Consider the following 12,180-nt stretch of genomic DNA (forward strand, 5'->3'; position numbering starts at 1 on the left):
ATTTTTAACCATGTAATGTAATGATAGCTTTTTTTTTCTTTTTTTCTTTTTTTTTTTTTTTCTTTTTTTTGAGACAGAGTTTCGCCCTTGTTGCCCAGGCTAGAGTGCAATGGCGCAATCTCGTCTCACTGCAACCTCCACCTCCTGGGTTCAAGCGATTCTCATGCTTCAGCCTACCGAGTAGCTGGGATTACAGGCATGTGCCACCACGCCCAGCTAATTTTTGTATTATTAGTAGAGACAAGCTTTTTCCATGTTGGTCAGGCTGGTCTCAAACTCCCGACCTCAGGTGATCTGCCCACCTCAGCCTCCCAAAGTGCTGGGATTATAGGCGTGAGCCACTGTGCCCAACCATGAATAGCGTGTGTGTGTGTGTGTGTGTGTGTGTGTGTGTGTGTGTGTGTGTTTTGAGACAGAGTATTGCTCTTGTCACCCTGGTTGGAGTGCAGTGGCATGCTCTTGACTCTGCAACCTTGGCCTCCCGGATTCAAGTGATTCTCCTGTTTCAGCCTCCCGAGTAGCTGGGATTACAGGCGTGCACCACCACACCCAGCTAATTTTTGCATTTTTAGTAGAGATGGGGTTCCACCGTGTTGGTCAGGCTGGTTTCGAACTCCTGACCTCAAGTGATCCGCCCACCTCAGCCTCCCAAAGTGCTGGGATTACGGGCATGAGCCATTGCAACCAATCACAAACAGCTTTTAAAACAATGGCTCAAATATTTTATTAAGAACTTATTTAAAGAGGCCTATGTGTTATAGGAGATAACTGACTCGAGGTTATGTGGCTATGAGAAGGCAGAGATCATTAAGTATAAGTACAGTTTGTATCATGTCATGGCATGTGTTACCCACTCAGTAATCATGGCAAAAAAAAGTAGGCAGAGAAAAGATGACTTTATAATTCCAAATCAAATTATCACATCAACAGAGTCTTAAAAGGGAGAAGAAAACAGTAAAGGCTTTGCTAACAAAAAAAAGTTGGATGATGCTCATGCACATGGATGGCTGTCTCACATCACATTTCTATTGTAGATCAATAAAAAGGGAAGAGTTGTCATCTTGTATCTTTAGGACTATTTAAAAGCAAAGACACTACCAGAAAAAAAACCTGTTTCTCTTCAAATTCTTCCCCTCACAATGGCCATCTCCACCCTAAAAATAGAAACCAAGCTAGTAAGAGTCAGGGACTAGAATGTAAATATATACTACCAAAACTCTGACTTTATTAATGCTAAATTACATCTAAATTACTAAATTATAAACATGCTAGTCAAGCCAAAAGATTTGCTTCAATGCCTTGCTCAACTTCCATCCTTTTTTTTGCGGGGGTGGTGTGGCGGGATGGAGTCTCTCTCTGTTGCCTAGGCTGGAGTGCAGTGGCATGATCTCAGCTCACTACAATCTCCGCCTCCCGGGTTCAAGCAATTCTTCTGCCTCAGCCTTTGAGTAGCTGGGATTACTGGTGCGCGCCACCATGCCCGGCTAATTTTTTGCATTTTTAGTAGAGATGGGGTTTCACCATGCTGGCCAGACTGGTCTTGAACTCCTGGCCTCATGATCCACCTGCCTCAGCCACCCAAAGTGCTGGGATTACAGGCGTGAGCCACTGTGCCCGACCAATTTCCATCCTTTTAAACAATCTTCATGATATATTTAAATACTGCCCCAGAAAGTTCAGTGTGAAGCCAAACCCATGTTGCATGCTTATCAAGTATATTTGTTTGCTCAGGGGATCTTACTTTATTACATATTTAGAAACTTTTCCTTCTGTAATTATAAAGCTCTAAACCAATGCTAAGAATGACCACTAATCAAGTATGATTGAAATAACAGGTGATCAGATAAAATTATATGACTAAATGTAAGCTGAAATTTTATTAGGATGTACCAGTCAGGTAGTTTTTATAAATTCATGCTCAAATTAAGAAAACATGAATAATTTAAAGATTAATAAATTTAAAAACAAATTTAGGTGAATGTACATATAACTAACAGGATTTACAATATATCTGTAGAATTCTCTAGTTAGTATTTTTGTGTATGTAACATTAATAAAAAGGATTTTTTTAAAACCATACAGTGATTCTGGGATTCCCTGAATTTTCAGCTGCTGCATTTTCTACTCTACATCTGGCAGATTCGTCTTCCTTTCAGTTTGTGCATTTCCTGTATTCTAAAAAGTAAATAGAAACAGGTCTTTAATTGAGGACATGGTGAGTCTTTGGCTAAGGAAATACAGCCAGAGATAAATACTTGTACTTTGCCCCTACGGGTTGTTTCATAAGATACAGGGAAACTATTTAGCAATGCATTCCTTATTATTATCATCCAACAAAACAAAAGGTGGCCTTTGTATGGACTCTTTTCTCTCTTGCCTAACTCACTCATTCACAGTAATTTAGAGTCTCTCTCTGGTTATAAAACCTAATTAATGCATGCATGCACATTTAAGATGCCTGAAATAGTTTAAAGTAAACCTGGCAAGGCGTGGTGGCTCACACCTGTAATCCCAGCACTTTGGGAGGTTGAGGAAGGCAGATTACCTGAGGTCAGGAGTTCAAGACGAGCCTGGACAACATGGTGAAACCCCGTCTCTACTAAAAATACAAAAATTATCCAGGCGTGGTGGTGGGCGCCTGTAATCCCAGCTACTCAGAAGGCTGAGACAGGAAAATTGCTTGAACCCAGGAGGCGGAGGTTGCAGTGAGCCAATATCACACCACTGTACTCCAGCCTGGGTGGCAGAGTGAGAGTCTGTCTCAATAAATAAATAAATAATAATAAAAAAGAAAGTAAACCTGAGAAGTGCTGGGATCTGATTGTATAATTCAAAAACCAAGTCAATACAGAGCCAAGAATAGAAAAAATAACTAGCAATTCCCTATCTTATGTTTTTAAAAATATGTCATATTCTCTTATGCTCTAAAATAAACTACAGACTCAAAATTTAAGACATCTTCTTAATTCTGACATTTATTAAAACCAGTTGTACTAGCCTTATATGCAATTTCAGTCACTTGTCAGAGCTGCATTTGAATGAGCAGTACAAATAAACTATAACAAACACTGATGACTTCATTTTTTTCTGGAGTTCTATAGCATATGAACAAGAAGATGTTTTCCCTTCGTAATTTATTATTTATCCTAAAAATCACAGAAGGATCTTTTTTCCTGCAGAGTTCCTTTTTTCCTGGACTAGAAAGTAATTTTAGTTCCTGGGGACTTTCATAGGACAACGGGATAAACATGAGGCACATTAATAGTCTGCCTACCTCAGGAGCCCTAACTCACCCAAATCATTGAAAAAATGTGAAATGGTATGCTGTGCAACATGCTGTGACATGAGTATGTCACCCAAATTTAAAAGTTTAAAGCCATCTTATTACTTTTTATAATGAACTGAAAGATGACTATTAATGGCTTTCTTTCTTTTTCTTTTCTTTCTTTTTTTTTTTTTTTTTTTTTTTTTTTTGAGGCAGAGTCTTGCTCTTGTTGTCCAGGCTGGAGTGCAATGGTTTGATCTCAGCTCACCGCAACCTCCACCTCCCAGGTTCAAGCACCTGCCTCAGCCTCCCAAATAGCTGGGATTACAGGCATGCGCCACCATGCCCAGCTAATTTTTGTATTTTTAGTAGAGACAGGGTTTCACCACGTTGGCTAGGCTGGTCTTAAACTCCTGACCTCAGGTGATCCACCCTCTTCAGCCTCCCAAAGTGCTGGGATTACAGGTGTGAGCCACTGTGCCCGGCCTAATGGCGTTCTTGTTCTACAACATTTCTTTTCTGCAAAGTGGACTGTGGAGTTCTTAACAAGCTCTAGACCAAGACTAAAGAGATAGCCCTAAATGTCACAGTGAGAATACATCTAATAGTGTCTGATAACCCTCTTATCCAAATATTATAGAGATGAAGTAGCCTTGTTAAAATGCCTTCTTACGGAGTTTCAGATTTTTAAAAACATTTTTAATTTCTTCAGATTTTCTTAATAAGTATATACGAATTTTATCATGAGTAAAACTGTAATAAATTTTATTTTTAAAAAAAATAGAGGTTGGGCCGGGCACAGTGGCTTACGCCTGTAATCCCAGCACTTTGGGAGCCCAAGGTGGGCAGATCACGAGGTCAGGAGATCGAGACCACCCTGGCTAACACAGTGAAACCCCATCTCTACCAAAAATATTAAAAAAAAAAAAAAAAAATTAGCCAGGCGTGGTGGTGGGCGCCTATAGTCCCAGCTACTCAGGAGGCTGAGGCAGGAGAATGGTGTGAACCCGGGGAGGCAGAGGTTGCAGTGAGCCAAGATTGCGCCACTACACTCCAGCCTGGGCGACAGAGCGAGATTCTGTCTCAAAAAACAAAAACAAAAACAAAAACAGAAGTTGATAAATCACATACAGAGATGACCTCACAAGTGCAGAATAGGAGGCCATCAATATGATTTAATTCAGTGGGCGCTCGGCACAATCTCTTTCTCTTAAAAGACTGTCTTTATAGAGCATTCATTTGGATGTTACAGGCTTCAAAATTTTCAAATAAAATTTGAGAATCTCTCTGGTGGGTAGGGACTGGGAATATTTCAACAAGATTACCTGATAGTTAGCTGAGAGCAAATATTTGTTAAAATAGGACAGTAGGCAGACAGCAGAGACAGACAGGGGAATAAACTGGAGGGAAAACAAGAAGGAAGGAAGAGGCTTTAAGACAGAGACACACGTGCTTGTGGCCATATAACTGTATATTTATACCATTATTCATTTTCACTAGTCTGGCTTACCTGCCTGATATCTGACATTACACACAATATAGATACTATTTTCCCCAGGTGCCATGCATTCTAATTATTCAACATTACCCACCAAAAAATAACTTTTAGAAACTTTTATTAATGGGCTATTCTAGGAAAATACAGATCTGTTTCTGGAGTTCAAAGATTATAAAATTTCGAATTTTTATATAGCTTTCCAATAGTAATAACTAAATTTATACACTGAGTCAAGTTCTCTAAACAACATGCCTTAGTAAAAGCTATACACAAAAAGAGTTATCTCTTGTTTTTCTTGGTTTTGATCCACATTAAGTAAAGTTGGTATCTTACATGAATCTGTTTTCTTTGACTCCCTCTTCAGCATTTTTATCTGTTTAACTTTTGTAAAAATATACAAAACAATGAAAATTTGTTATTCCTACTTTGAAATTTTACTTTCCAAGAATTTCAAATAGAGATTCTGATATCCACTAAGTCAGTTTCTCAGTTTATTACAAAGGAACAAGTTATGAGTTACAATGGTAAAATATGGTAAATTATTTGTTTTATAACTTTACAAATAGTCTACTAAGTATAAAAATAAGACTTTTGCCGGGCGCGGTGGCTCAAGCCTGTAATCCCAGCACTTTGGGAGGCCGAGACGGGCGGATCACGAGGTCAGGAGATCGAGACCATCCTGGCTAACACGGTGAAACCCCGTCTCTACTAAAAATACAAAAACTAGCCGGGCGAGGTGGCGGGTGCCTGTAGTCCCAGCTACTCGGGAGGCTGAGGCAGGAGAATGGGTAAACCCGGGGGGCGGAGCTTGCAGTGAGCTGAGATCCGGCCACTGCACTCCAGTCCGGGTGACAGAGCGAGACTCCGCCTCAAAAAAAAAAAAAAAAAATAAGACTTTTATTTTATTTTATTATTCTCAGTGTAACTGTTAAGCAGATCAGAAAATTCCTCTTGAGCTGTACAAGCATTATATTCTTGCTATCATATTAACTTTTCACAAGGTGTCACTGCTCTTCAAAGAAACATAAGAACATTTATTCAAGACAAAAGTGTGTTCATTCTGAGATAAATCTTAAGTTTATAAATCTTTTTTTTTTTTTTTTGAGATGGAGTCTCACTCTGTCACCCAGGCTGGAGTGCAGTGGCACAATCTTGTCTCACTGCAACCTCTGCCTTCCAGTTTCAAGCAATTTTCCTGCCTCAGCCTCCCAAGTAGCAGGGATTACAGGCATGAGCCACCACGCCTGGCTAATAGAGATGGGGTTTTGCCATACTGGCCAGGGTGGTCTCAAATTACTGACCTCAGGTGATCCACCCACCTTGGCATCCCAAAGTGCTGGGATTACAGGTGTGAGCCACCATGCTCAGCCTATAAATCTTATATATTTAATCCTTGGATGCCCAAAATACATATAAAATTTCTGCTACTATATGGGTAAATGATCATGAAGAAACATAGAAAGGCAATTTACTCCAGGTCATATACTAAACCAGATTTCTCAAATACTGCTCTAACATTTCAACAACATTGAGCTAATAAAAAATTCAACTTTGCAGCCAGCTGCAATGGCTTATGCCTGTAATTCCAGCACTTTGGGAGGGCAAGGCAGGTGGATCACCTGAGGTCAGGAGTTCGAGACCAGCCTGGCCAAAATGATAAAACCCTGTCTCTACTAAAAATACAAAAAATAGCCAGGCGTGGTGTCAGGCACCTGTAGTCCCAGCTACTCAGGAGGCTAGGCACGAGAATCACTTGAACCCAGGAGGTGGTGGTTGCAATGAGCTGAGATTGCAACACTGTACTCCAGCCTGGGTGGCAGAGTGAGACTCTGTTTTAAAAAAATAAATAAATAAGCAAATTCAGCAAAGTCTCAGGATACAAAATCAATACGCAAAAATCACAAGCATTCTTATATACCAGTAACAGACAAACAGAGAGCCAAATCATGAACGAACTCCCATTCACAATAGCTTCAAAGAGAATCAAATACCTAGGAATCCAACTTACAAGGGATATAAAGGACCTCTTCGGCCGGGCGCGGTGGCTCAAGCCTGTAATCCCAGCACTTTGGGAGGCCGAGACGGGCGGATCACGAGGTCAGGAGATCGAGACCATCCTGGCTAATACGGTGAAACCCCGTCTCTACTAAAAATACAAAAAAACCAGCCGGGCGACGAGGCGGGCGCCTGTAGTCCCAGCTACTCAGGAGGCTGAGACAGGAGAATGGCGTCAACCCGGGAGGCGGAGCTTGCAGTGAGCTGAGAGCCGGCCACTGCACCACTCCAGCCTGGGCGGCAGAGCAAGACTCCGTCTCAAAAAAATAAAAAATAATAAAAAATAAAGGACCTCTTCAAGGAGAACTACAAACCACTGCTCAGTGAAATAAAAGAGGACACAAACAAATGGAAGAACATACCATGCTCATGGATAGGAAGAATCAATATCATGAAAATGGCCATACTGCCCAAGGTAATCTATAGATTCAATGCCATCCCCATTAAGCTACCAATTACTTTCTTCACAGAATTGGAAAAAACTGCTTTAGAGTTCATATGGAACCAAAAAAGACCTTGCATTGCCAAGACAACCCTAAGCCAAAAGAACAAAGCTGGAGGCATCACGCCACCTGACTTCAAACTATACTACAAGGCTACAGTAACCAAAACAGCATGGTACTGGTACCAAAACAGAGATATAGACCAATGGAACAGAACAGAGCCCTCAGAAATAATACCACACATCTACAGCCATCTGATCTTTGACAAACCTGACAAAAGCAAGAAATGGGGAAAGGATTCTCTATTTAATAAATGGTGCTGGGAAAATTGGCTAGCCATAAGTAGAAAGTGAAACTGGATCCTTTCCTTACTCCTTATACGAAAATTAATTCAAGATGGATTAGAGACTTAAATGTTAGCTCTAAAATCATAAAAACCCTAGAAGAAAACCTAGGTAATACCATTCAGGATATAGGCATGGGCAAGGACTTCATGTCTAAAACACCAAAAGCAATGGCAACAAAAGCCAAAATTGACAAATGGGATCTAATTAAACTAAAGAGCTTCTGCACAGCAAAAGAAACTACCATCAGAGTGAACAAGCAACCTACAGAATGGTAGAAAATTTTTGCAATCTACTCATCTGACAAAGGGCTAATATCCAGAACCTACAAAGAGCTCAAACAAATTTACAAGAAAAAAACAAGCAACCCCATCAAAAAGTGGGCAAAGGATATGAACAGACACTTCTCAAAAGAAGACATTCATACAGCCAACAGACACATGAAAAAATGCTCATCATCACTGGCCATCAGAGAAATGCAAATCAAAATCACAATGAGATACCATCTCATACCAGTTAGAATGGCAATCATTAAAAAGTCAGGAAACAACAGGTGCTGGAGAGGCTGTGGAGAAATAGGAACACTCTTACACTGTTGGTGGGACTGTAAACTAGTTCAACCATTGTGGAAAACAGTGTGGCGATTCCTCAAGGATCTAGAACTAGAAATACCATTTGACCCAGCCATCCCATTACTGGGTATATACCCAAAGGATTATAAATCATGCTGCTATAAAGACACATGCACACGTATGTTTACTGCAGCACTACTCACAATAGCAAAGACTTGGAATCAACCTAAATGTCCATTAGTGACAGACTGGATTGAGAAAATGTGGCACATATACACCATGGAATACTATGCAGCCATAAAAAAGGATGAGTTCGTGTCCTTTGTAGGGACATGGATGCAGTTGGAAACCATCATTCTCAGCAAACTATGGCAAGAACAGAAAACCAAACACCACATGTTCTCACTCATAGGTGGGAAGTGAACAATGAGATCACTTGGACACAGGACGGGGAACATCACACACTGGGGCCTATTGTGGGGAGGGGGGAGTGGGGAGGGGGGAGGGATAGCATTAGGAGATATACCTAATGTAAATGACAAGTTGATGGGTGCAGCATACCAACATGGCACAAACCTGCATGTTGTGCACATGTACCCTAGAACTTAAAGTATAATAAAAATAAATAAATAAATAAAATTTAAAAATTTATCCTTTAAAGCTGTCTTAACCTCTCTTTTTCTTTTTAATTAATTTTTTTTTTTTAAGAGACACGGTCTCATTATGTGTCATCCTGGAGTGGAGTACAGTGGCGTGACCACAGCTCACTGCAGTCTCAACCTCCTGGGTCAAGCAGTCCTCCTACCTCAGCCTCCCAAGTAGCTGGGACTACAGGCACACACCACCACACCAAGCTAGTTTATTTTTTGTAGAGACAGGGTTTTGCTATGCTGCTCAGGCTGGTCTCAAACTCCTAGGCTCAAGCAATCCTCCTGCACTGGCCTCCCAAAATGCTGGGATTACAAGCTTACGCCTCTTTAAAATTATCTCCTTAAAATCGTACCCCTTATTTGACAAAGGGGAGAAAATCTCATCAGCTGAAATGTTTTCCTTACCAATGCACTGTTTTCTACCTAAATCACACTACAATGTAAGTTATATTATGAAAAAATCTTATAAATGATATCATCATAATTGTAAAGCTATAAAACAAATGTGTACCTTCCATTCCTTTTGTATCTTTTGGCTGTATTATGACAGGCAATTCTGGAAAATGGAATTCTTTCCTGTCAGATCTGGAAAAATTCAGCTTCCTTTTGTTCTCATTTGCCATTTGGTCACTGTGACCTGTTCGCTCATTAAATATACCCTTCTCCATTTGGCTCTAAACAAACAAACAAGAGTTAGTTTGAAGAAATGTGTCTAACTATCTGTAGAATGACAATCCTAGAATTGCTAGACATTTGGATGGTATAAGATAGACATAACAATTAATTTAATAATTAAGAAGATTTAGAATACTATTGAACATATCAACAGATCAAACTCCAACAAGTTTCATAAAGCAAACATTTTTAGCATATTTAATATTCTGAGCATAACAGTCTTGATCATGAGAACCATAATAATAACAATAATAATAATATTATTATTTTGAAACAGGGTCTTGCTCTGTCACCCAGCTGGAGTGCATTGGCATGATCATGACTCATTGCAGCATCAACCCCCTGGGCTCAAGTGATCTTCCCACCTCAGTCTCCCAAGTAGCTGGGACTACAGGCACACACCACTGTGCCTGATTAATTTTTAAATTTTTTGTAGAGATGGGGTCTTGTTAGGCTGATCTCAAACTAGGCTGATCTCAAACTCCTGGGCTCAAGCAATCCTTCTGCTTTGGGCTCCCGAAGTGCTAGGATTACAAGCATGAGCCACTGCACCTGGCCTTATTATTATTATTATCATTGAGACAGAGTCTTGTTTTGTTGCCCAGGCTGAAATACAGCAGTGCCGTTATGGCTGCAGCCTCAACCTCTTGGGTTCAGGCCATAGTCCCAACTCAGCCCAGCCCACCCAGTCTGAAACCACAGCCACATGCCACCACACACAACTAATTTATTATTTCAGTTTTTGTAGAGACAGGGTCTCGCTATGTTGCCCAGGCCGATCTCAAATTCCTGGGCTCAAACAATCCTCCCAGCTCAGTCTTCCAAAATGCTAGGATTATAGGTTAGAGCCACTGTGCCTGGCCAGAACCACAAACTTAACTTTTCATTTTTTATACTATTCACTGCACTCTGACTTTGAACAAATTGCTTCAGTTCATTTTCTTAATAACTAACTTATCTACCTACAAAATGATATGCTTTGTAAACACTGAGAAAACCCAAAGGAAAAAAATTAATTGCACATCCAGCATCTGGGAAACGTTCTGTGTTACCAGATTTTTGTTCATTTGAAAACAGATAAAATCTTGTCTAGGTCAATGAACACTCTTCCACAATGCAATGTGTAGTATTCCACTGTATGAATGTACACTAATGTACTTAGTCACCAGCTCTTGGACAGGTTTGTATTGTTTTCAGTTTTTTGTTATTATAATTAACATTTTGCTTCAATTTTGAATAAATCACCTTCCTATGTAAAAAGTTGTGAGGTCCCATTAGAGATGAATAATGCAAAATAAGCCAAAAACAAAACAAAACAAAAGTTGGGAGGGGGATGAACTACATTGATTATTTTTTTCTAGTGAAAATAAGTTGTGTTTATTTGGTGATTGTTTTTAATCCATAAAGATATTAAAAACATTTTTTGGAAGTGAAAAAAAACGAAACTTCTTCTGACTTTCAAAAGTGGAAATTTTAATTTACTCTGCCTAAGTCACATATTAAATACATAAATTAAGATATATGAACTTAATTAACTGTGATAAATTAAGATATATGAACTTAATTAATTGTGAAAGCACTTAGAAAATAATGGCCTATTTTAATCTCAGGAAGAAAAAAAGAAACTTAAAGTACATTTTTGAAAGTGTTAGAGGCTGGGTGCATTGGCTCACACCTGTAATCCTAGCACTTTCGGAGGCTGAGAAGGGAGGATCCCTTGAGCCCAGGAGTTTGAGACCAACCTGGGCAACATAGTGAGACTTAGTTGCTACAAAAAATGAACAAAATTAGCTGGGCATGGTGGCATGTGCCTGAAGTCTCAGCTACTTGGGAGGCTGAGGTGAGAGGATTGCTTGAGCCCAGGAGGTTGAGGCAGCAGTGAGCTGAGATCGTACCACTACACTCCAGTCTGGGCAACAGAGAGAGATTCTGTCTCAAAAAAACAAAACAAAACAAACAAACAAACAAAAAAGTATTAGAGCCCTAAAGATACAGAAAATGAAAACAGAAGTAATGTTAAAAGAAACCATATTTTAATGCGTGGCTTCTTGCCTTACTTGAATAGGACCTGGATCCTCTTGCCTGCTATTAGGCATGACTTGTCCAATAGATTGTGAAGAAGAGTGTCTCTTTTTCGCTCTTTCAGTTAACCTATTATTTAAAAATGAATGAGAAGTTATTAGAACTCCCCAGAAATGCCTTTTTTTGGGGGGGGGGGCAGAATCTCACTCTGTCACCCAGGCTGGAGTGCAGTGTCATGATCTTGGCTCACTGCAACCTCTGTCTCCTGGGTTCAAGTGATTCTCTTGCCTCAGCCTCCCAAGTAGCTGGGATTACTGGTGCACTCCAACATGCCCAACTAATTTTTGTATTTTTTGTAGAGACAGGGTTTTGCCATGTTGGCCAGGCTGGTCTCCAACTCCTGAGCTAAACTGATACACCCGCCTCGGCCTCCCAAATTGCTGGGACTACAGGCACGAGCCACCATGCCCAGGCGAAATGGCTTTGTTTTAGCTTCAAGAATGAATAAATTATGGCATGGAAGTCTATTTTTTGAACACTGAGTACCAAAATGCAATAGTGAGTCCTTACCTACCAATTGCCCTAAAGAGAGAGGTGGTAACAGGACAGAGAACAATTAGTGCATGTTAATATCAGTGGCGACAGGCATGTTGTGG

General features: G+C 40.1%; 1 protein-coding gene across 2 annotated transcripts in view; it reads right to left on the reverse strand.

Annotated features, from left to right (window-relative positions):
* Positions 1-1,094: 1,094 nt before the first annotated feature.
* Positions 1,095-12,180, reverse strand: part of CDKL3 (cyclin dependent kinase like 3) — a 70,500-nt gene continuing 59,414 nt past the window's right edge. Inside the window, exons 9-12 of one of the 2 annotated variants that reach the window (XM_030927436.1) lie at positions 11,560-11,653; positions 9,339-9,501; positions 5,035-5,144; positions 1,095-1,154 (exon numbers count right to left, since the gene is read on the reverse strand). In XM_030927436.1, coding sequence (XP_030783296.1) covers positions 1,095-1,154; positions 5,035-5,144; positions 9,339-9,501; positions 11,560-11,653 — 427 coding nt within the window. Of the gene's footprint in view, positions 1,155-2,121; positions 2,176-5,034; positions 5,145-9,338; positions 9,502-11,559; positions 11,654-12,180 lie in introns of those variants that run through there. The other variant, XM_030927437.1, reaches the window with a different exon arrangement.

This window comes from Rhinopithecus roxellana, chromosome 3, assembly GCF_007565055.1.
Source record: "Rhinopithecus roxellana isolate Shanxi Qingling chromosome 3, ASM756505v1, whole genome shotgun sequence".
Classification (NCBI taxonomy): domain Eukaryota; kingdom Metazoa; phylum Chordata; class Mammalia; order Primates; family Cercopithecidae; genus Rhinopithecus; species Rhinopithecus roxellana.